The following is a 26,993-nucleotide window of genomic DNA, read 5'->3' on the forward strand; positions in this document are numbered from 1 at the left end:
AGCAGTAATTGTTTCCATTAATTCAGAACGATAAAAGAATGGTGATCTAGAACAAAGACTAAAGCTGCATTATAATAATTTTAAGAAAATATTGCAAAGCTCCATATAATAGACGTTTTAACAATGACAAATGAGTCCACATATTTCCAGCTGTACATGATCTTTGTATATGGGTCTATTTTTGTATTAAAAAGTTAAAGAATTGAAGTTATATTTTTAAATACTACAGTTTAGTTATTTATACATTAAAGTATAATGCAAAACAAAAAAGTTGGTCAGCACTTCCTAAGGCTTCATTCACATCTGCATCGAGACTCCGTTCATGGGTTCCGTCTGAGCTTTCCGTCAGGGGAGCCCATGAACGGAATCCAAACTGAAACAAACGGAAACCATAGGTTTCCGTTTGCATCACCATTGATTCGGATTCGGTGCAAATAGTTTCCGTTTGTCACCGTTGTGCAAGGGTTTCGTCATTTTGATACTGTAGTCGATTGCGCTATTCATTCCGTCAATACGACAGAGACCTTACACAACGGGGACAACGTCCGTCCCGATGCAGATGTGAAAGAAGCCTAACAAAGTGAATAAATGTGCAGGTGCAAGAGAAAGCATACAAACACAAGGATACAGCAGCACCCTGCAAGTGCTAAGATATACGCAATCATTGCATATATGTGTTATTTCATATTACATTACTGCTATATTAACTATATTTATAAATAGGTGGTGCTTAGAGCACATTTTTATTAAATAGTGTGAGCCTATTTGTCACAACAAGACGACCTCTACAAATGGGTCCCTAGCCTAAAGAGACTCACCTCTCTCGCCTGGGCTTAGGCATACAAATGAATAGGTTGGGCAGGAACCAGCATTTTACATTTGGCGGTGGTGACTGCCTCTATCTTGGTCTTGGACTCCTTCCATCTGTCCAAGGCTGGTTTTAATTAGAGTGAAGCTGGTTTCTGCCCATCAATCTGATCGCATGATCACTGCCACTTTGCCCACGCGATAAAGAGAGGAGCAACAGACTTAGTAGACAGCCGCAATCCTGCTGTAACGGCGCCAAGAATGAGGTGTGCAAGGTACAAGGCTGCCAACCACAAAAATCCAGCAGTGATGAACATCTGACTAATTAAAGTGGATGTCACATATTTATCCTTCTGTCTGAGGGCAGCATTAAGTAGTGATAGACACGCTGATTTCAGCGTATTTAGTAATGTAGCCTATTACTGTGCATAGGGAGAAATGTGTCAATCAGCGGGTGGAGGGTGGGGAGAGCATAAATATTTAAATATCATTGGACTCAAGCCCTAAATTGCCAGATACACGCCGCAAGTAGAAAGTGTAAATTCTCCTAAACTGCGGTACATTACTGATTACACTAAAATCAGTATGTCTGTCAGTACTTTATGCTGCCCTCAGACAGGACAGCATGAATATGTGACATCCGCTTTTACTGTGTTGAGAAGTGGAATAGTGGATCTGTGCTCAACACTAAAGAAACTGAGCACCATTGCCTTATTATAGAGTGGCTGTCACCATAATCCTGTTTTTATTATATTCTGCACTATGTGACAGGGATTTCAGTAATTTACACTGCAGTCGTCCTGGATGCATGAACTTGTCCAGCCCTGTTAGAATACAGAATTTAGCAGCTGATTGGTCGATCATGTCCCCTAACATACTCTGCTCAATCTGATTGGTCGATCATGTCACTGCAGTTCCAGCATTTACAGTCATTCACATCAAAGTGAAAGTTAATGATGTTAGAGTAATTAATAAAAAAAACTATAATCTTAATAAAGCTTAATCTTAATTACTCTTACACTGAAAATGGCCCAAAGAAACAAAACAATGAAAAGATACAATTTACCAGAATATCGACAAGGGAGTATATCATAATATAATTGCTTCAAAACTGCCGTCAACTTGAAATTCTAATATTTTTGCATGTGTTAATTTCGGTTTTAAAAGTCATATACGGATGTTTTTTCTATAATATTTCATATTTTATTTCCTAGATGCAGATGCAAAGTGAGTCTAAAAATGTGCATCTGGAAAAGTTTGTCTACGTACCTAAAGCTCCCATGACAAAATTTTCACGGTGATTTCATATTATACTTGAATATATGTGTGTGTATATGCACATGATATAAAGTGGTGACTTTTCTGGTTCGTTATTTCTTGCACAATGTGTAAATTTCACACCTTACCAGCACCGAAGCAAACCTTCACCAATTCCTCTGCAATGTTTGAAAGAAGTCATGAAGCCCCCCTCAAGCATCCTTTCAGTTGTCCTATGTCTCACATAAGTTCTTAATCCTGAAACCTGAAACTCAGACGTGTCCTATCATACTACTCATCTTCAGTCATCCAATGTCTGCACCCTTTTGCCCATTTTTTTTTTGTACTGCAATTGTACTGTTGCAGTTGGCACTGGTACTTTTTTTGTTTACTATTTAAAGGGTATATGTGAGACTGTGTTCAGACTGCGTTTCCAGTGTAGGTTCAGCATATGTGAGAAAAGTTCCGGCGCATACACCGAACCTATCTATAGGGCCCAATAGACGGAATGCATTTTTTTTAACTGCCCTGAGTAGCGTAGTCAACTACGCGATTTTTTATCCCCCAAAAAATTAGAATGGGAGTAAATGGTTGACATATTCGATACAGTGGCAAATATCGGAGGCTTCTGTTGGAGGTATACATCAGCTGTATTTCCTGATGTATACCTACGACATACAGTACACTGCAAATACAGTGTTTACTTAGCCTTATTATAACATGTCAGAGGGTCCAGAATGGCACTCCAACCTCTCATTTGGGACATCTTTCAAATGCTGTAATTTATAGGGGCCAGTTATCATGCTGACAACTGAGGACCTGTAAAGCATCTACTTCTCAAACTGCAGACTCTAATATGCAAGACTTATCCTTCTGTGCATTTGTGCACCTGGGATTCCCGCTCAATTTTTCTACTTTGATGCACAAAATAGCCCTAAAGAGTATTTGTCATTTCAGAAAAATGTTGACGTGATAGTGACATGTCAGAAGTTTTGATTGGTGGAAGTCCGAGCCCTGAGACCCCCACCGATCACTAAAATGAAGGGAAAGAAGTACTCAACCGAGCGCTGTGCCTCTTCGGCTGTAATAGTATAACTTCGGCTCTTCTCGGAGAGGCAGGGTTAGCTGATGACGGGCTCATAAAAGTCTATGAGTTCATCTTCAGCTAACTCCGTCTTTCCAAGAGGAGCCGAAAAGAGTAGTGTAATGGCAGGAAGGAGGTGAAGGGAACAAGTGAGCCCTAATCTACCCACCGCCCTGTCCCTGCCTACTTGCAACGACCCGCCCTAGGCGACGGGGTACAACTTGGCGGCGGTCCCTACGCTGTCTAAGTGCAAGGGAGTACAAACAGGGAACACGCAAGGGAATACAGTAGCCCACGGAACGCCGCGAGGAAACGGAGCGGTGAATGAGCCAGTCAGGATCAGGAAGTAGTGGAGTATACAAACGGGAGCACGGAGCAGAAGCAAGCCAGGGGCAGAGCAACGCAGGATAAACGGAACTGAAGCAAGGCAGAAGCAGGCTGGAGCAAGGCAGCAGTGGGGCCAGGAATCCAAGAAGAATAACAAGCAAGGAGGAAGAGAAAACGGCAGGTATAAATGGACAGGGGGCGGAGCTAACTCTGACTGACCAGGCCGCGATAGGCTCTCCCACTCCTGAGCCTGCCACCCTGATTGGTGGGAGCAGGTGTCAGTCTCAGAGGTCTGGCCTCAGGTGTCGACTGATTAATCCTGGGAGTATACCCAGACGTAGTGCCTGGCAGATCCTTTACAGTACTCCCCCTTTTATGAGGGGCCACCGGACCCTTACTAAGAGGACCCGGTTTAGTGGGGAAGAGAAGGTGGAACCTCCTGATCAATACCCCAGCGTGAACATCTCGAGCAGGTACCCAAGTCCTCTCCTCCGGCCCGTATCCTCTCCAATGGACCAGGTACTGGAGGGAGCCCTGGATCATCCTACTGTCCACAATCTTGGCCACCTCGAATTCCACCCCCTCAGGGGTGAGAACGGGAACAGGAGGTTTCCTCGAGGGGGACCAGGACGGGGAGCAGCGTTTCAGGAGGGAGGCATGGAAGACGTCGTGTATGCGAAAGGATGGGGGCAGCTCCAGACGGAAGGATACAGGGTTGAGGACTTCAATGACCTTATAAGGTCCAATAAATCGGGGAGCAAACTTCCTGGACGGGACCTTAAGGCGCAAGTTCCTCGACGACAACCACACCAGATCCCCGACGACAAACCGGGGGTTAGCAGAACGTCTACAATCAGCCTGAATCTTTTGTACGCTCTGGGACGCCTCTAGGTTCTTCTGAACCTGGGCCCAGACTGTGCACAGTTCCCGATGAACGTCCTCTACCTCGGGATTATTAGAACAACCAGGGGAAACGGAGGAGAACCTAGGATTAAACCCGAAATTACAGAAAAACAGGGAGACCCCTGACGAGTTACTGACCCGGTTATTCAGGGAAAATTCGGCGAGGGGAAGGAATGAGACCCAATCAAATTGACAGTCAGAAATGAAACACCTTAAATATTGTTCCAGGAATTGGTTAGTCCTTTCCGTTTGGCCATTAGTTTCGGGATGGAAGGCGGAGGAGAAGGATAGATCAATCTCCAACTTTTTACAAAAAGCTCTCCAAAATAAGGAAACAAATTGTACCCCTCTGTCCGAAACGATATTGACTGGGGCCCCATGGAGACGCAGAATGTGTTTCACAAACAAAGAAGCTAACGTCTTGGCGTTAGGTAGTTTCTTAAGGGGCACAAAGTGGCACATCTTGCTGAAGCGGTCTACTACCACCCACACCACCGACTTGCCCTGAGATGGAGGCAAATCGGTGATAAAATCCATGGAGATATGGGTCCAAGGTCTCTGGGGAATGGGCAAGGAACGTAGTAAGCCCGCAGGTCGGGACCTAGGGGTCTTGGACCTAGCACAGACCTCACAAGCGGCGACGTAAGCCCTAACGTCTTTAGGCAACTCAGGCCACCAATAGTTTCTGGTAATGAGGAGTTTGGTACCCAAGATGCCAGGATGACCAGATAGAGCGGAGTCATGGTTTTCCCTGAGTACCCTTAGCCGGTATTGCAGGGGGACAAACAGTTTGTCCCCAGGGAGGTTCCCGGGAGCTGAACCTTGATCAGCCGCGATGTCAGAGGCTAAGTCAGAATCAGTGGCAGAAACAATTATACCAGGGGGTAAAATACAAGCAGGATCCTTCTCAGAAGGAGGATTAGCCATGAAACTACGTGACAGTGCATCAGCCTTAATATTTTTGGACCCAGCCCTATAGGTAACCAAGAAATTAAATCTGGTAAAGAATAGTGCCCAACGAGCTTGTCTAGGATTAAGCCTCCGGGCAGATTCTAGGAAAACCAGATTCTTGTGGTCAGTAAGGACCGTTACCTGGTGTCTGGCCCCCTCCAAGAAGTGACGCCACTCTTCAAAAGCCCATTTAATGGCTAAAAGTTCGCGGTTGCCAATATCATAGTTACACTCCGTGGGCGAAAACTTCCTAGAGAAGTAAGCACAGGGGCGGAGATGGGTGAGGGAGCTGGTACCCTGGGACAAGACGGCCCCCACTCCCACCTCGGACGCGTCAACCTCCACAATAAATGGCTCCCTTTGGTTGGGCTGAACCAGCACGGGGGCCGAGATAAAGCACTTCTTGAGGGTCTCAAAAGCCTGGACGGCCTCAGGGGGCCAATGGACGACATCAGCACCCTTGCGAGTGAGGTCCGTAAGAGGCTTAGCGACGACCGAGAAGTTGGCAATAAATCTCCTGTAATAGTTAGCGAACCCCAAAAAACACTGTAGCGCCTTCAGGGAGGCAGGTTGGACCCATTCCGCCACAGCCTGAACCTTGGCAGGGTCCATGCGGAATTCATGAGGAGTGAGGATTTGACCTAAAAATGGTATCTCCTGTACCCCAAACACACATTTTTCGGTCTTCGCAAGCAGATTATTTTCCCGAAGGACCTGGAGGACCTTCCTGACATGCTCCACGTGCGAGGACCAGTCCTTGGAAAACACCAGTATGTCATCAAGGTACACTACAAGAAAATTACCCAGGTAATCTCTCAGAATTTCATTAATAAAATTCTGGAAGACGGCAGGGGCATTACACAACCCAAAGGGCATGACTAGGTATTCGAAATGACCTTCGGGCGTGTTGAACGCAGTTTTCCACTCATCCCCCTCTTTGATGCCGATAAGGTTATATGCCCCCCGTAGATCGAACTTAGAGAACCATTGGGCCCCCTGAACCTGATTAAAAAGATCCGGAATCAAAGGAAGGGGATACTGGTTCCTTACTGTGACCTTATTCAAGTTCCGATAATCAATGCACGGCCTAGGACCACCATCCTTCTTCCCCACGAAGAAGAAGCCAGCACCTACAGGAGAAGTCGAGGGGCGAATGAAACACTTGGCCAGGCATTCTTGGATATACTCCCTCATAGCTTTACGTTCAGGACATGAAAGATTAAATATCCTACCCTTAGGAAGCTTGGCACCAGGCACCAAATCGATGGCGCAATCGTAATCTCTATGAGGGGGTAACACCTCGGAGGCCTCCTTAGAAAACACATCAGCGAAGTCCTGAACAAACTCAGGAAGCGTGTTTACCTCCTCCCGGGGAGAAATAGAGTTAACCGAAAGACATGACATCAGGCAATCACTACCCCATTTGGTGAGATCCCCAGTATTCCAATCAAACGTGGGATTATGCAGCTGCAACCAGGGAAGACCTAATACCAGATCGGACGATAATCCCTGCATCACCAGTACAGAGCACTGCTCCAAATGCATGGAGCCAACACGGAGTTCAAAAACAGGAGTATGCTGAGTAAAATAACCATTAGCAAGAGGAGTGGAGTCGATACCCACTACCGGGATAGGATAAGGTAAATCAATAAAAGGCATTTTTAGAGACATAGCAAATTCCACAGACATGATATTAGCAGATGAGCCCGAATCCACGAAGGCACTGCCAGTGGCAGACCGGCCAGCAAACGAGACCTGAAAGGGAAGCAAAATCTTATTGCGTTTAGTATTAACGGGAAATACCTGTGCGCCCAAGTGACCTCCCCGATGATCACTTAGGCGCGGAAGTTTTCCGGCTGCTTATTCTTGCGCCTGGGACAGGTGTTCAGTAGATGCTTGTCGTCCCCACAATAGAAGCAGAGACCATTCTTCCTGCGAAACTCTCTACGTTGTCGAGGGGACATGGAGGCCCCGAGTTGCATAGGTACCTCCGAGTCCTCCGTGGAAGAGCGAGGAGACGGGACCTCGGGGGGAATCGCAGGGCAGTCAGAGGGGAAAACATTGAAACGTTCAAGCTGACGTTCCCTGAGACGTCGGTCCAGTCGTACTGCTAGGGCCATAACCTGGTCTAGGGAGTCAGAAGAGGGGTAGCTAACCAGCAGATCCTTCAGGGCGTCAGATAATCCTAACCTAAACTGGCACTTTAGGGCCGGGTCGTTCCACCGAGAAGCTACGCACCACTTTCTAAAATCAGAACAGTATTCCTCAACAGGTCTCCTACCCTGACGTAAGGTCACCAGCTGACTCTCGGCTAAGGCAGTCCTGTCAGTCTCGTCGTAAATTAGACCGAGGGCAGAGAAAAACCGATCAACGGAGGAAAGTTCAGGGGCGTCAGGAGCCAAGGAGAAGGCCCACTCTTGGGGCCCTTCCTGGAGTCGGGATATAATGATACCCACCCGCTGGTTCTCGGAACCTGAGGAGTGAGGTCTTAGGCGGAAATAAAGTCTGCAACTCTCCCGGAAGGAGAGAAAAGTCTTACGGTCCCCTAAGAATCGGTCAGGTAACTTGAGGTTGGGTTCTAAAGGTGAGGTGAGGGGTACTACAAAGGCAGCGTCAGACTGATTGACCCTCTGAGCCAGGGCCTGGACCTGTAGGGAGAGGCCCTGCATCTGCTGGGTCAGGGTCTCAAGGGGGTCCATGATAGCGTCAGCGTAGAAGAAATGGTAGACTAGGTAAGGGCTTGTTATTATGTAATGGCAGGAAGGAGGTGAAGGGAACAAGTGAGCCCTAATCTACCCACCGCCCTGTCCCTGCCTACTTGCAACGACCCGCCCTAGGCGACGGGGTACAACTTGGCGGCGGTCCCTACGCTGTCTAAGTGCAAGGGAGTACAAACAGGGAACACGCAAGGGAATACAGTAGCCCACGGAACGCCGCGAGGAAACGGAGCGATGAATGAGCCAGTCAGGATCAGGAAGTAGTGGAGTATACAAACGGGAGCACGGAGCAGAAGCAAGCCAGGGGCAGAGCAACGCAGGATAAACGGAACTGAAGCAAGGCAGAAGCAGGCTGGAGCAAGGCAGCAGTGGGGCCAGGAATCCAAGAAGAATAACAAGCAAGGAGGAAGAGAAAACGGCAGGTATAAATGGACAGGGGGCGGAGCTAACTCTGACTGACCAGGCCACGATAGGCTCTCCCACTCCTGAGCCTGCCACCCTGATTGGTGGGAGCAGGTGTCAGTCTCAGAGGTCTGGCGTCAGGTGTCGACTGATTAATCCTGGGAGTATACCCAGACGTAGTGCCTGGCAGATCCTTTACAAGTAGAAGTTATACCATTATAGCTGAAGGGGCACTGCACTCGGCTGAGTTCGTCTGCCCCTTTGTTTCAGCGATCAGTGGGGGTGTCAGCACCCGCACACCGACATCAAAACTTCTGATATCTCACTGTGACATGTCAAAAGTTTTATGAGATGACAGTTACACTTTAATTTTTGCAAAACAACAGTCGAATAACTGATTTAAATTGATCTATTTTTAACTTTATAATTACTAAACAGATATATACCCACTGTGTTTCTGAAAGTTGGATATTGCAGCAATATGTTAGATTTTCTGTAAATAATCTATCATTTTCCTTTGTGTAGATCGACAACCACGCCTATACAAACAGTAGTGGAAAAACAGACCGTTTCCGAAACGAAAAATAACACAGAGCGACCACAAGATGGAGCACGTAGGTAGAAGAGATGTATAGAACACATATATTTGCATTGAGTTATTGGATGTGCTAATGATACTGAGAACAAAATTAAGTGGTGACTGCAAATTTAGTTCATGATAAACATTTTATTTTGACATAACTAGCTATTCATCCAATAGAAAGTTACTTATGACTTAATTTATCTTCCTCATGTCATAGTTAGTAATATTAATATGTCATTGAATTTGTTAGCCTAACTTAAACTAATTTTCATTTTAACTCTTAGGCTGGGTTCACACACCCTATTTACGGACGTAATTCAGGCGTTTTAGCCCCGAATTACGTCCGAAAATACGGCTCCAAAGCGTCGGCAAACATCTGCCCATTCATTTGAATGGGCTTTACGATGTTCTGTGCCGACGGTCATTTTTTTTACGCGCCGCTGTCAAAAGACGACGTGTAAAAAAGACGCCCGCATCAAAGAAGTGCCTGTCACTTCTTGGGACGTAATTGGAGCCGTTTTCCATTGACTCCATGGAAAAACAGCTCCAATTACGTCCGTAATGGACGCAGCGAAAAGCGCCTGCACTTGCCATTACGTCTGAAATTCCGGAGCTGTTTTCTCCTGAAAACAGCTCCGTAATTTCAGCCGTAATGGAGGCTGCCGTGTGAACATACCCTTAAAAATAATACTAAAGGACACAATCTATAAAATGGTGATAAACTGATTTTCATGCACCAGTATAGTGTTCTAAATACTTTCTATTCTTATCCAGATAGAACATTTTTAACTATAAAGACAGGATAGAAAAAAAAATATTAATTTATGTAATCTGTTTAACCCTCTCACTGCTGGACATTTTGCTATTTGACTGCATCATTTCAGGCATTATTTCTGCCAAATATAATATTTTACACTTTCACTGAAACAACAAAATTTTTTAAAATTATATATATATATATATATATATATATATATATATATATATATATACAGAAACAAAAAAAGGATCCAGCAGCACCGGTTGAAGAGTGTGGGTGCAGGCCCCAGGGAGCAGACCAAAGCTCTCAATATCTACAGCGATCAAAAGAGTAGGCAGCACACCATCGGATTTAGTGAAAAAGAGGGTACTTTATTAACCCTAAGTGCGACGTTTCAGCTCTATCCACTAGAGCCTTTCTCAAGCAAATGACAAGTGGAACAACAGTGGTATAAAACAGGTTCACAATTGAGACAATTAATAACAGTAATCAAATACAAATCAGAACATACTGTATAAAGATGTAAATATAGTGTAAACAAATCAATGGTAATGATGTGTCGATGCACACATAGACAGAGAGCAATAGTACAAAAGGTGCTGAGGGATACACTAACGCATTAATGCATCTAATATGTGTAAATAGTGATAATATCCACACATGTGTACATAATCATAAAATCGAAACAAGTTAAAACAAGGGGATATCACCTGGGGATGTTAGATCATACAACCGCCATAGCGGCGTCCACGAGGCGCAAACGCGCATGCGCGGACATATGACTGAGGGCGAAGGTCACCCAAGACGAGTGACATACTAGGCGCATGCGCACTGCGCAACTGAGTGTATAGGCGCCATCTTAGGTACTGGCTGTAAAGAGGTAAAGGCAATTACTAGGTAATGTGCCTAAAAATCAAACAAATACTGGTGAGCCGAAAGAGGACTAAGGTGGTAGACATAAAGGTCCACAGATATCACGGACCCCGACATTTAGAGAAGCTCTTATCCAGTGAGGGGAGACAACGTCCAGAACAAGCTAGAAGGAGGACAGGAGGACATGGATCAGCAGGACGCCGATCCCTGTCACTCTCATATAGGGAAGGCACTGTCACAAGTGCGTGTAAAAACACACAAATGCATATAAGCGCAATCCCAAACCCCCCAATAGCAACATGGGACGTGTATAGAGAGCGAAACCGGAGAGCACTTATGTCCAAGACGGGTCATGGTCACATGGAAGTATATATGTCAATGATCACCACCAGTCATTAATGCGTTAGTGTATCCCTCAGCACCTTTTGTACTATTGCTCTCTGTCTATGTGTGCATCGACACATCATTACCATTGATTTGTTTACACTATATTTACATCTTTATACAGTATGTTCTGATTTGTATTTGATTACTGTTATTAATTGTCTCAATTGTGAACCTGTTTTATACCACTGTTGTTCCACTTGTCATTTGCTTGAGAAAGGCTCTAGTGGATAGAGCTGAAACGTCGCACTTAGGGTTAATAAAGTACCCTCTTTTTCACTAAATCCGATGGTGTGCTGCCTACTTTTTTGATCGCTGTAGATATTGAGAGCTTTGGTCTGCTCCCTGGGGCCTGCACCCACACTCTTCAACCGGTGCTGCTGGATCCTTTTTTTGTTTCTGTATATTGAAGACCCGCCAGCTTGCACGGTAATATAATATTTTTCGCTTTTTTCTATTTTTCTACACTTCATTTTTATTATGAATGGCACCAATGGTACTTTGTTGCCCGAAGTTTTTGCATATACGGAGGGGGATGTCGAGCGGATACTGCTGGGTCTCAGTGGTGATGTGGGCTATCTTACCACCCCCTCTTCTACTGATCTGAAGAGGAAAATGGAGAATGAGTCCAAAAGGGCTATTACACTGCAATTACACATGTCGACTCTTGGAGAGTATTATAAACATCAAAGAATACCGAGAGGGATGCGATCTAACCTTAGACCGAATTTATTTACGCAAAACGAGTTTTTTTGCAATCGCTTCAAACAAATTTCCAATAAGTTTGCCCTTGATATCATTTTATTGAATCTAGAATTTTTACAGCAAGAAATACGGACAGTTCAAGACACCATTCAGGAGGTTGATATTTTGTTGAAATCAGCTCTTGACAATCAGGAGTATGAGAAATTTTCTGAAAATTTGGTCTCACAAGTACAGAGGCTAAAAACCGAACAGGAGGAAATAAAGAGAAGGAAGTGGAACAGAGATTCGGATGACTATCAGAAGGGGAAGGTGTATAGCTGGCAGAGAGACGACTACAAGGATGGGACCGGATCCAAGGATAATCGTTATACCACTGTTGTTCCACTTGTCATTTGCTTGAGAAAGGCTCTAGTGGATAGAGCTGAAACGTCGCACTTAGGGTTAATAAAGTACCCTCTTTTTCACTAAATCCGATGGTGTGCTGCCTACTTTTTTGATCGCTATATATATATATATATATATATATATATATATATAAATAATCTTTATTTATATAGCGCCAACATATTACGCAGCACTTTACAATTTAGATGGAACATAAAACAAACAATATCAGACATTACATAGTGACAAAGTTAATTTACAATTCAAACCTGAGGAGTGGGGACCCTGCTTGCAAGAGCTTACAATCTATGAGGAAATAAGGGAGACACAAAGTGTAACAGTGTTTGTTCAGTACAATAGTCCAGCCATTTTTATACACATAGGGTGGTGCACATAAAGCTGCATAGTATATATATATATATATATATACTAAAGATCCAGCAGCACCGGCAGCATGTGGGTGCAAGCCCTATGGGACAGAACAATGTCCCGAGTATGTCCCAATCGAAAAAATTTATATATATATATATATATATATATATATATATATATATATATATATATATATATATATATATATAGAAGAAGAAAATTTGCAGCACTCCAACATGAAAAAAAGTGGTGGTTTATTCAATCCAAAACAACAGCAACGTTTCAATCCTACAATAGGATCTTTATCAAGCCTAGTGACACATCTATTCAACAAACTTATATATGGTTGAGACTGTTTTACATAATTGGCCTCATTATAATACAATAAAGTGCAAAGTGTATGAAAGCATACATCATACATAGTGTACGGTATCATCGTAAAAATAAACATGATACAGAAAATACAGAAATGTGTATGTGACATCGTGAGTAACAATACATAATATCAAAAACATTAAAAACAACTGATTACATCATAATCATTTATGCAGCAGTGGTGTAAAATCTATCGTCATATCGTCACTCACCAATCAGAACTTCAGATTTACCTAGTCAGTCATTGGTATATGTGTTCGTAAGAGTGTATTGCAGCAATCAGCTGCAGCCCTCGTGGTGATTAAAGTTTGACACATCAGTGTAATCCCCCGAGGCGGAAGTGTATCATCATTCAGCAGCAGAGAGCATCGATCGCATCCATATGATGTAATGCGTGTCAATGCGTTCCACTGAACTGACCCGTCTATAGCGGCATCATAGGTTGCTAAGCAACTGTTATAACTCTGTCATGGATACCTATTGACAAGGCTATGTCAGTCAAGAAGTCAATAATTGCAAAAAAATGCAAGAATATTAGTCAATGCTCCTCATGGTAAGTGATAGAGATATTAAGGATATCCAACAGTAACTTTATATCAGTTTTTTAAATCAATTTTTTAAAAAGACGATCCACACGTGGGTGCAAAGATCTCTGTTCACAATCAAGTATCCAGAACGATCTTGTTCCCGGAGTTGTGGGACCACATAGCTACGTCTTCACGTGTCTAGGATGTCCCATTACCCTCCTCCGTGTAACGGACCGATTGTCACATCAGTGACATAATATCTCATAAAGCATAAGGCTTAAAAATAAAAAATATATGAGAATCCTTCTCACTTTTCTTACAAAGGCCTATAATATCTCTATATCACTTTAAAACCAAATAGGAGACTAGAAAAATTCAACAAATAATAAACATATTTTATTGATATAATAAAACTTGATGAATTGAACACAGCCCCGTCAGATATCGTAGCACAGTAACATTACTATTTGAAAAAAATCAATCAAAGAAGTTCCGAAATTCTGTTGGGAGTGATATTCCAATCTAAAAAAATACAAAAAATAAACGTTTTAGTATTTATCAAACATTGACAGTAAATGAGAAATATAGACATTGATGTTAATGTGTCAACAATCATCATACCGAAGAGGACATCTAAAGGACCCAAGGAAAAAGAACATGAGGACATCATAAGGCTATTCTATCTACAACGAATTCTACATTAAGCCCACAAGGTTTTAAGGAGTTCAATAAAAATATCCATCTCAATTCTTTTTTGTGTAAAGCCAGATGGCGATCACCGCCAAATTGTAATGGAGGAACATGGTCCAGGATCATGAATGTTAGATCCCTTTCATTGTGACCATGTTCCGAAAAATGTTTAGCCACAGGTAAGTCAAGTTTCTTTTTGCGTATAGAAAAACGATGATTGTTTAGACGAGTTTTAAAGGCACAGGTGGTTTCACCCACATATAGGAGACTACAGGGACACCATAGCACATATATGACCCAGTCTGAGTCACAGGTGAAATTGTGTTTAATTTTAAACTGTTGTCCAGTCACTGGATGTCTAAAAAATTCCCCTTTGCACATCAAGGCGCAATTGACACATCTGTAACATGGGATATTGCCCGGTTTTAGTGGTTTAAAGATAGGTTGTGCCGCTTTTTTATGTTCTGGCATTCTGGTTTTCACCAGTCTATCTCGAAGATTTTGTGAGCGTCTATAAGACATAAGTGGACCATTATTCAATACATCTATGTGTCCAAAGCTATTGCTGATTATTGGCCAATGTCTATTCATAATCCTGGAAATATCTCCACTTTTGTCATTATAAGTTGAGATAAATGGAATGCGTTTCCGCTTTCCCTCTACTAACGGTTTTTTAGACTGTAGCAAACTGTCCCTCGCTATACTATCGATCTTCTTTCTATGTGTCCACAGTAATGATTTAGGGTAACCTCTTAGTACAAAGTTACCAATCATGGTGTCTAAAGATATATCCAGATCCTCCTGTCTGTCAGTATTGCGTTTGGCCCTAATCATTTGGCTGTATGGCAAGGACCTTACCATACTTCTTGGATGACAACTATCAAATCGTAGCAAAGTGTTCCTATCGGTCTCTTTAGTGTACATTTTAGTTCTAATTGTATTATTAACAATGGATACAGTAACATCCAAAAAGTGATATAGAGATATTATAGGCCTTTGTAAGAAAAGTGAGAAGGATTCTCATATATTTTTTATTTTTAAGCCTTATGCTTTATGAGATATTATGTCACTGATGTGACAATCGGTCCGTTACACGGAGGAGGGTAATGGGACATCCTAGACACGTGAAGACGTAGCTATGTGGTCCCACAACTCCGGGAACAAGATCGTTCTGGATACTTGATTGTGAACAGAGATCTTTGCACCCACGTGTGGATCGTCTTTTTAAAAAATTGATTTAAAAAACTGATATAAAGTTACTGTTGGATATCCTTAATATCTCTATCACTTACCATGAGGAGCATTGACTAATATTCTTGCATTTTTTTGCAATTATTGACTTCTTGACTGACATAGCCTTGTCAATAGGTATCCATGACAGAGTTATAACAGTTGCTTAGCAACCTATGATGCCGCTATAGACGGGTCAGTTCAGTGGAACGCATTGACACGCATTACATCATATGGATGCGATCGATGCTCTCTGCTGCTGAATGATGATACACTTCCGCCTCGGGGGATTACACTGATGTGTCAAACTTTAATCACCACGAGGGCTGCAGCTGATTGCTGCAATACACTCTTACGAACACATATACCAATGACTGACTAGGTAAATCTGAAGTTCTGATTGGTGAGTGACGATATGACGATAGATTTTACACCACTGCTGCATAAATGATTATGATGTAATCAGTTGTTTTTAATGTTTTTGATATTATGTATTGTTACTCACGATGTCACATACACATTTCTGTATTTTCTGTATCATGTTTATTTTTACGATGATACCGTACACTATGTATGATGTATGCTTTCATACACTTTGCACTTTATTGTATTATAATGAGGCCAATTATGTAAAACAGTCTCAACCATATATAAGTTTGTTGAATAGATGTGTCACTAGGCTTGATAAAGATCCTATTGTAGGATTGAAACGTTGCTGTTGTTTTGGATTGAATAAACCACCACTTTTTTTCATGTTGGAGTGCTGCAAATTTTCTTCTTCTATATATTATTATACGTCCTAGGATCGGGACGTTTTGCTGGGCACCTGGTCGATTATTCATTAGTGAGTGCTGCTGCCTTCTTGTTTGCTATATATATATATATATATATATATATATATATATATATATAGCACGGGAAATAAAGTACCCATCTTTTTCACTTGATTCTTGGAGTTGCTGCAAATGTTTTTGATTGCTCTCTCTCTCTCTCTCTCTATATATATATATATATATATATATATATATATATATATATATATATATATATATATACACTACCGTTCAGAAGTTTAGGGTCACTTAGAAATTTCCTTATTTTTTAAAGAAAAGCACAGTTTTTTTCAATGAAGATAACATTAAATGAATCAGAAATACACTCTATACATTGTTAATGTGCTAAATGACTATTCTAGCTGCAAACGTCTGGTTTTTAATGCAATATCTACATAGGTGTATAGAGGCCCATTTCCAGCAACCATCACTCCAGTGTTCTAATGGTACATTGTGTTTGCTAACTGTGTTAGAAGGCTAATGGATGATTAGAAAACACTTGAAAATCCTTGTGCAATTATGTTAGCACCGCTGTAAACAGTTTTGCTGTTTAGAGGAGCTATAAAACTGACCTTCATTTGAGCTAGTTGAGAATCTGGAGCATTACATTTGTGGGTTCATGTGAAACTCGACAGTCTATTCTTGTTCTTAGAAATGAAGGCTATTCCAATGCGAGAAATTGCCAGGAAACTGAAGATTTCCTACAACGGTGTGTACTACTCCCTTCAGAGGACAGCACACATAGGCTCTAACCAGAGTAGAAAGAGAAGTGGGAGGCCCCGCTGCACAACTCAGCAACAAGTCAAGTACATTAGAGTCTCTAGTTTGAGAAATAGACGCCTCAAAGGTCCTCAACTGGCAGCTTCATTAAATAATACCCGCAAAACGCCAGTGTCAACGTCTACAGTGAAGAGGCGACTCCGGGATGCTGGCCTTCAGGGCAGAGTGGCAAAGAAAAAGCCATATCTGAGACTGGCTAATAAAAGGAAAGGATTAATATGGGCAAAAGCACACAGACATTGGACAGAGGAAGATTGGAAAAAAGTGTTATGGACAGACGAATCGAAGTTTGAGGTGTTTGGATCACACAGAAGAACATTTGTGAGACGCAGAACAACTGAAAAGATGCTGGAAGAGTGCCTGACGCCATCTGTCAAGCATGGTGGAGGTAATGTGATGGTCTGGGGTTGCTTTGGTGCTGGTAAAGTGGGAGATTTGTACAAGGTAAAAGGGATTTTGAATAAGGAAGGCCATCACTCCATTTTGCAACGCCATGCCATACCCTGTGGACAGCGCTTGATTAGAGCCAATTTCATCCTACAACAGGACAATGACCCAAAGCACACCTCCAAATTATGCAAGAACTATTTAGGGAAGACTCCAGACAAGATGGCCGCTGCACAAAATGGATTCATTTAAACATTATTTTAATCACTTTTAACAAGATTTTTTTTCCACACTTTGGGTGATTTTCGATTTTGAATCGCGATATATATTTTTTTTTCTGTTTAACAGTAATACCAGAGGTAAAGCTTAAACCCGGAGACAGACTCCCTTTAATGGTCCACACACACCCAAGTGTCATTTGTGAATGAAGACATGAGTCTTAAATACATATGCCCATATGTATAAAGGCTATATCAGACAGACACATTATATTTATTCATATATATATATATATATAAATATACATATATATATATATATATATATATATATATATATATATATATATATATATATATATATGTATAAAATTCAAGAATTAAATATATTTCTACTTAAAGTTAGTAACTTCTCTATGGAGTTATGAGAGATTATTATGAATAGTTGGTAGTAAATATAGAAATAAATTAAATTCAGATATTTTAAGCTGCGCAGAAGACGTATTTAAATACAAACATGATGTTGAAATTGTTATATTACATCGATGTATTTTCAGTATTTTTCAAGCTACATTTTTATATTTGCAGGATGTTCATATATTGGAAACAGTGAATGTGTAAGCCAGCAAAGAGCAAGTATAAGACAATACCACGATAATATGACTGATGCGGACAAATACAGCTCGTGGTCACAGAAACCTTTAAACATGATAATTGATTTGGAGGATGATGTCTGGGATGATTTTGATGATGAAAATTTGCTGGATGCCAGCATTAGTGCAACTGAAATGGAGAAAACTATTCCTGGTAAAATAAGATTTAAAAAATTCATATATCTACAAGTTTTTGTGATTGATAAGTAGATAATAATAATAATATTAAAAAGTAATGACAGGCCCATTATAAAATGAATGTGTGTGTATATCTAGAAGAACTTTCTCACACAAGTTATCGCCTTCTCTATCAGACTTCCTCCACTGATTTATGATGATCTACTCCAGTCAAACCTGATGACCTCCTTAGGATATTGTGGTGGGAAGAGATTGAGCCATACACACAAAGTTCTTGGCTAAATCCATCAAGATTATTAAACCCATATACAAACGACCTAGGGAACATATAAACATTTTAGCTAGCAACAATATATTAGATATTAAGATGACTTTATCCTGACATAAGCTCTTTGTGATTATATACAATCAAACTAGAAACAGTAAGTGCTGAGCTAAAGAATTTTGACAAAAATTTTCCAAAATGTGCATATATGGACCTATTTGACATAACTACACATCTGGGCAAACAATATTTATTTTGCTAAATGTTAAATTAAATTTTACTTCACTGTTTTGTGGAGTAGAATTTACCATCAAAGTGTCAGTAAACAGCATTTGGCACACCAGCCATTACAAACTCTCAGTGCTAGGTGAAGACCAAGTGTAAATGCATTTCTGAGCTTGCAGCAAAAATAAAAGTGTAACCCAAATTACAGACAGTGACAATGCACACTGTAAAGCAAGGAATGTTTTAAATGATGCATTAAAACATTGAAAGAACCTCACTTCAAGCTGTTCTGGAGGCAGAGAAAGGTTTCTTTTGAAATATAAATGGAAATGATTACAGTCAAGGAAATACAATCCCGTTGCTTGCGTATGAAGTCTGTCACATATTTCAAACTCTTTCCATTTCATGAAAGACCTTGTTACTATTAACAATGTGTTTCTTTCTAAGAGTCACTTTGAACGGGCTGGTAAAATACAGTATATAATTATGTCATTGAAGCCTAATTAGAAGGTATAAAATGACAGCAGCGTGGCATAAAAAAAGTTTCCAATTAGAATTAGATTATATTTGATGTTTAATTCTGTACATACATTTGATTCCTGATTAAACAGCATGTATATATTTCTTTTTTTGCAAATAGATTAATTAGTTCTAAGGAGATAAACTAACTGTGATAGAATCCTCAGCTGTAGTTTGCAGATCAGGATAGTTACACTTAATTGGAATATATTACTATTATTATTATTATTATTATTATTATTATTATTTCATACAATGATGTCATCTAACATTTTACTGTTACTTGTTTTATATCTCAGTCCTTAATATTGAATACTAAGTCATTATGAGTCATGTGGGCTGAGATCCCATTTGACTTATTTGGAGAATGGATTTTTGAATGGATTTTTCTCTTTAAAATGCATTTTCTCTTTGAAAAGTTCCGTTCCTGGTTTTTGGTCTAAAAAATTCATGCAAAATATGCGTCAAATCTGCACTGTGTGAGCAAAGCCAACAGGCCGAAGGCGGAAATCTATAGCTGACATTTCTTTCTATGTTTTCTATTGCTTTTTAGTTTACTTAGTGCAGATGTGGCGGATAACAACGTTGCAGAAAATAGCTTGAGGTGCGGAATTTACATTTTTCAGCATGCTCAGTCTGTTGCGTTGAAGCAGTGGATTTTCACTGGTGGATTTCAACCTTTGCGATGCAAAGTCTGAAACCAGTGGCAAGTCCGCTGTGAAATCCGTCATGTCTGGACGCACCCTCACATATGCAGATTTTGCAGCAACTTAGTTTCCGCCATGTCTGAGCATCAGTCACACGTGGCAGATTTTGTTGCAGAAATTTTTACAACTGAAAATCAGTTCCATTCATCGGAATGGAACTTACAGAAATTCATGCACCTGCTGCTGCAAAAAAAATATTTAGATCAATGGAATGGATACTAACATTTCTGCAACATAATGTGCAGTGTGTGACTGCACGCAAATTTACACGTGGCAGATTTGGTGCAAAAATTTCTTTGACTGAAAATCCATTTCATACATCTGAATGGGGTAATCTTTGCAGCATGTGCATGGATTTCTGCAAAATCACATTCAGAAAAATGGGACACACAGAAATTTCTGCAACAAATCTGCGGCGTGTGAATTTATCCTAAGACCAGGATCACACATTAAGCCAAAGCGAGAATTGGATCCAAATGTAAGGAAAGGTATAAAGAAAAGTCTTATGCATCTTTTTTTTTCTTTTGTGTCCACTCCTGTGTTTGGCTGAAAAAGCTGCGGCTCCTCTGAGACTTTTTGTAGAAGGACTTTTTATTTCAGAGTAATCAAAATGAACAGGCGTTTTTCTTATTAGCCTATGAAGGAAAAAGGCACTACTGCTTTCTAAAATTGCTCAAAAATCCCATCAAGAAGCAATAAAAAAATGACTAGCTATGATTTTAACTACATTTTCAAGCGATTTTCAAAAAGACTCCATGCATTCCTTTGGACAGAGACTTCTGTGTGATTTTTTTGTAGTAGAGCGATACAAAGTCCCAATGTAGCCCTAGCTACTCTGGCCATATTAAGATATTTTTTTCTGTTCTATAATTACAATAAAAGTAAATCACTTTTTTTTTCACTTAACCCCTTAAAGACCGGCTTATAGTGTTTTTACGTCAGTCGTTTGGGGTAGTTCTTCTGAAGCGCCGCCTTTTCACCTCGGCACTTCAGAAGAACTTTACCCGCATCGTGCAGGGACCTTCTGAAGACCGGGCTGCTGGTAACAGCCTCAGGCTTCAGGGCAACGATCGGAGACCACTAGCAGTGGTCTCCGATCATATTTAACCCCCTCAGATGAGGGGCTCAATAGCGAGCACCGCATCTGGGTGGTTTTGGAAGGAGTGATTTTCGCGGGCATCACTTAATCTGCCTCTGAAGCCAAGGCTGTAGCAACAGCCTAAGGCTTCAGAGTGATGATCGGAGACCAATAACAGTGGTCTCCGTTCATGTGATCACTGGGAGAGCCATTCACAGTGATCACAAAATGTAAACAAAGTTTTTCTCCTCCCTCTCTCTCTGTCTCTCCTCACACTTGTTACTTTGTATGAGAAGAGACGGAGAGAGACTTTTACTGTGACCAAAGACACTAAATTATTAAAAATCAAATATATAAACTTTATATAAACGTTATATAAATTGTATACCTGGGCTAGGCTAGGGTTATCCTTAGGGTTAGTCTAGGGTTATTCTAGGTTCTATTCTAGGTTCTATTCTAGAGTTAGTCTAGGGTTAGCCTAGGTTTAGTCTAGGGTTAGGCAGTTTTTTTTGTGTAGCGTACGTGTATTTTTTTGTGTAAAAAGGAAGAAAAAAAAAGTAAAAAAAATATAAATATTAAAATATAAATTAAAAAAAAGTTTAAAAAAAGTTTTATAGTCTACGTGTTTGTTCGACATCAGTTTTTTGTGAAGCGTGCTTTTGTGACGTCCGTGTATTTTTGTCTGTGAAAAAAAAAAACTAAGTAAAAAAAAAAAACAACAATCTGTGTGCGTCTGGTTACAGTCTTCGTTGTACGTGTGTGTAATTACAATGGCCCATAGGAGGTTCACGGTGGAAGGGGCATACACCATGTTAATTTTTGACTCTGATGAAAACGATACAGAAACCGCGTCCGAGGTAGAAATGTTGTCTACCAGTGATAGCGACGACAGTGATACGCTTTCCGCAATTCAAGTGTCGTCCACAAGCACAGGGCATGTCGCAGAAGTACCACAACACACAGCCCACTCTATTCTCTCTGAATATATTGAGTGGGTACTCACAAAGTTATTTTCCCCTAATATCCCAGAATTTATTGCCACACCAGGGATAAATAATAATGTGGAAAATTTTACAGTCCTTGATTTTTTTTTAAATATTCATTAGAGATGAACTATTGGAGCTGGTTGTTAACCAAACCAATCTGTATGCTCGCCAATTCCTTGCTGAAAAGCCAATGTCCTCCTATGCAAAGCAGTGGCACCCCACAAATACTGGCGAACTTAAAAAAAAATTGGGGCTCATCCTCAACATGGGGTTAGTGAAATAGCCCTCAATCCGGTCATATTGGGCAACAAGCCCTACACATGCCACACCTGTTTTTCCATCTGTTATGCCCAGAAGCCGATATGAAGTGCTAATGCGCTTCCTTCATTTTAACGACAATCACCCCGTAGTGATCCAGACCGTGACCGCCGTATAAAATAAGGCCCCTGATAAAAATTTTGGAGGAGTCATTTATGCCGGTGTACAACCCCGAAAAAAACCTAGTGGTGGATGAATCACTGATGAGTTACAAAGGCAGGCTCTCATTCCGCCAGTACATCTGCAAGCTCTGTGAGAGCGGTAAAGCCTACACATCTGCCGTTAGAATTTATGAAGGCAAAGACCGTGATATTAACCCCCCAGGATGTCCCAGTGAGCTAGAATGGAGTGGCAAAATAGTCTGGGACTTGATGCAGCCTCTGCTGAATAAGGGTTATCAGTTATACACTGATAACTTGTATACCAGCGTTCCCTTGTACAAGCACCTGCATGCCGCTGACACAGGGGCTTGCGGAACAATCTGCAAAATCAGAAGGGGCTTGCCACAGGAGCTGGTGAGAAAACACGTGAGAAGGGGGGAATCAAGTGGTCTTTGCAGTGGAAACCTTCCTGCAATAAAATGTAATAACCACAAGGATGTGTTCATGCTAAGCATTGTTCACACAGACACAAAAGTGACAGTGAGGGAACGTGGTGCCACCTCTGATAAAGAGAAGCCGGTCTGCATCACAGACTATAATAAATTCATGGGGGCAGTGGATTTGTCTGACCAGGCTTTACAGCCATACCTGGTGCAAAGAAAATCCTGCGCCTGGTATAAAAAGGTGGTCATCCACCTTATTCAGATGGCAACATTCATGTACAAAAAAATCAAATGGCCAAAATACTTTGTTTTTAATTTTTGGAGAACATAATTGAACACCTTTTATTTGAGCCCCCTGACCCCAGACACAGCCATGAGGCAGAAGATGTCTGACAGCTTGTAGAACGTCACTTTGTATACCCTGTGACTGCTACTGAAAAAAAACAATACCCCCAAAAGCGATGCAGAGTGTGCTGCAAAAATGGCATACGAAGGGACACGCGATTTTATTGCCCTACATGTCCCTCTAATCCTGGTCTGTGTAACTATCCATGCTTTGAAATTTATCATACAGTCCCTCATTATTAGCTTTCACACTGTTTTTGTAGGGAGAACTAAAAGGGAGGGTTGCTTATTGGATAATGTTTCACTGTAAAAATGCAGCAATACTGTATTTTCTGGAGAAACATATATATTTTTTCTTTCCACCTATTAAAAATACTCACTATACCCCTATATGAATATTAGCAGGACATTTATACTTATCAAAAGGACCTGCAGTATTATAGCAAATATAGCGTGGTTCCCTAAAATTAACTCTGGTGTGACAGGCCTCCAAAAGCCAAAATGGACTCCTTCTATGATATGCCTTATAACGGGTCCATATAATAGATTAGACACACATATTTGGTATCGCCGTACACGGGAGAAATAGTAGAATGTGGAAAGGTGTCACTTTTACCAGTATGTCATATGGTGTTTCAAAATGGCTTAAGACAAGTGACACTTTTGTAAAAAAAAATGCAATTTACAATTTTTTGGGCCTAGTTTGGGCAAATTCAGTAAAAAGTGTTAAAAGGGTTAAAACAGAAATTGACCCACTAGAAATAGACTTTAGAGTGTCTAGTTTTTAGAACACAATGTTTTTTTACCATTATTTATTGGACTTCAAGTCCATTACCCATACATTACTACCATGGTGTAAAAAACGAAATTAAGACATTTTAATGCGCAATTGAAAAAAGGGGCACTTGTGTTTTATACTATATTTCTGGTCAAAAAAAATAAACTACACCTCCAAGTCAGGTGTCCTTATGACCAGGATAAATGAAAAAATATATTTCAATACATTTGTATGATACAATTACTTTTATTTTCAAACTGTTACATTTTAAATGATAAAAAAATCAACATTTTTCATTTTTTCCCGTCTTTCCACGGCTATAAAAAAAAAGTAACAAAAACATTGCCTATACATATATACCACAAAAAGGAAGCACTACATGTCCCAAGAAAACAGTGCAAAATTCACTAAAACACATACAGAGTTATACTGCGTTACATCTGTGAATAGCAAAACTGCGAACATTGCTCTGGTCACTAAGGTTTAAAATACATTCGGTAAAAAGACCCGGATTTACTCTGGTGGAAACTTTACATAACTAAAACAAAAATAGTGATTTTGTTACTGCACCTATTGTTTCTCTCATGCAAAAATGCAAACCTGCCATGTAGGCCTAGCCTAAAATAAATAAATATAATTAAATACATAACTGTGTACAATGCCTAAAAACAGGTGTGATGTTGCATTTTGCTGTTCTGGTGATATTTTGTTAACTCTTCCCACTAATTATGCAGTGCTGAGAAATATGCTAGCACTATGTAAATACAGCATAATAAACATTCATGAAGTTACATTTTATTGGAAACAAGGTAGATGAAGAGTGCCTCTGCTTTTCTCACTGCTTTACCCTTATTAGGGTGCGCTCATACGTGGCGTTCTTGCATTGTATTTCCGCAGAGTATAAAGTACGCTTCGAAAACTACAGTGTATACCTAAGGGGAAAATATTCTGTAACGCAGACAAATTTCTCTAGTAAATGCATTGCAGAATATTTGTTCTCATTGGAAAGCTTTCCTGCAGTGTAGGTTTAGGCAGTGGACATACAATGCAAATATGCTACGTGTGAGTACACAATTGCTGGTTTATTAAAATAATGGATTTCATCATGTAAGAAGTATTAGAGTTGTACTATATATTTGTAACATCATCCATCAAATTGTGTATCTCATAACTGTATTTGTTAAACTTTTCTAAGGTTCTAATACTTCAACACATAATAAGTACCAATCAAAACTGATATCTTTCGGAGAAAACCAGGAGTCTGGTTTGCATTCCATGCATTCCCTCAAGTGAGTATTTGGTAATATAGTTTTTAATCACAACCAAAACACTAATATTTTTTTATGTAAATACTTTAAAAATTTGAATTTACCTTTGGTTAACTTAAACTTATTGCATTTTTGTCAGATGTTCTATGGGATAGAGGGGATACTTCTGAGCACAGATATATAATGATTACTATACTTTCATGCAGGATTTTAGAGTAAAATACAATATAAATTCTGTCTGGAATGAGCTTGGGAGGTCTGGCTTTCCCAGCCCACAGATGCTGATTGACAGCTTTACCTGTATGAGAAATTAAAATGTACTTTATTTCTAAATCCTAGATGAAAGTACATTAACACATATATATATATATATATATATATATATATATATATATATATATATATATATATATATATATCTCCCTCTCTCTCTCTCTCTCTCTGATGTATATATACATCAGTGTTCTCAGAGACATCCCCTCTATTCCATTCTGCCCTCTGACAGGGTAGCATAGGACTGCTTACACATCCTTTCTAACTGTAATAGTATTGCAGTAATGCCCCATAGCTGTCCCTATACAGCATAATGCCCCCAAAGCTGCCCCCGTAAAGTATTAAGACCCCATAGTTTTCCTTATACAGTACAATGACCCATAGCTGCCCCCATACAGTATAATGCCCCAACAGCTTCCCCATACAGTATAATGCCACTATAGCTTCCCCATACACTATAATGCCCCCTTAGCTGCCACTATACACTATAATGCCCCCTTAGCTGCCCCCATACAGTATAATGCCCCCTTAGATGCCCCTAGTGCCAATGCCCACATATTAAATGTCAGTCCTCACATAGATAGTGCCACAGTGCCCATGTAGATAGTGGCACACACAGTGCCCATGTAGATAGCGCCAGTGTCCCCTGTAGATAGTGCCCCTATATAGTCCCACTGTGCCCATGTAGATAGTGCCATACCCCCTTGAATATATTGCCACCCCACTGTAGATAGCGCAACCACCCCTGCAGATAGCATCATTAGGGCTCCCTCTAGAAGCAGAATCCCCAGCCAGAGCAACGGCCACGCTATGGCTGGGGATTTTGCTCCAGGAGGAGCCCCTGACGTCACTTTCCATATATGGACAGTGACGACAGGGTTGCCCTCTAGGAGCGGAATTCCCGGCCAGAGCGTCGTCAATGCTGCAGTTCCTTAACCCCTTAATGACCGCCGATACGCCTTTTCACAGCGGCATAATAAACCACCTGCATGGGTGCCCCGTGCAGGCTGGAGCCGGGGCTCGGCTGTCGGATGACAGCCGGGCTCCTGCTCCAACGGTAGTGAGCGAAGTTTACTTAGATCGTGGCCGTTTAACCCCTCAAATGCTGGGGTCATTAGCGACCGTTGCATTTGAGTTGTTTACAGAGGGAGGGAGCTCCCTCTCTCACCCATCGGCGGCTCGCAAATGCAATTGCATGCATCCGATATGGTGCCATGGCAGCTGGGGGCCTAACAAACGTCCCTAGGACTGCCCTGGCCATATACCTATTAGGACGTGCCTCCGGCTATGTTCACACGCTTAACAAAAAACGGCTGTAAAATATGGAGCTGTTTTCAAGGGAAAACA

At 40.9% G+C, this 26,993-nt stretch overlaps 1 protein-coding gene across 4 annotated transcripts in view; it reads left to right on the forward strand.

Annotated features, from left to right (window-relative positions):
- Positions 1-26,993, forward strand: part of HFM1 (helicase for meiosis 1) — a 181,811-nt gene that overhangs the window by 142,600 nt on the left and 12,218 nt on the right. For 3 of the 4 annotated variants that reach the window (XM_075833227.1, XM_075833229.1, XM_075833228.1), the window contains exons 33-36: positions 2,022-2,104; positions 8,974-9,062; positions 18,138-18,356; positions 25,301-25,394. In XM_075833227.1, the coding sequence (XP_075689342.1) occupies positions 2,022-2,104; positions 8,974-9,062; positions 18,138-18,356; positions 25,301-25,394 (485 nt within the window). Of the gene's footprint in view, positions 1-2,021; positions 2,105-8,973; positions 9,067-18,137; positions 18,357-25,300; positions 25,395-26,993 lie in introns of those variants that run through there. The other variant, XM_075833231.1, reaches the window with a different exon arrangement.

The sequence above is a fragment of the Rhinoderma darwinii genome, chromosome 7 (genome assembly GCF_050947455.1).
Source record: "Rhinoderma darwinii isolate aRhiDar2 chromosome 7, aRhiDar2.hap1, whole genome shotgun sequence".
Lineage (NCBI taxonomy): Eukaryota > Metazoa > Chordata > Amphibia > Anura > Rhinodermatidae > Rhinoderma > Rhinoderma darwinii.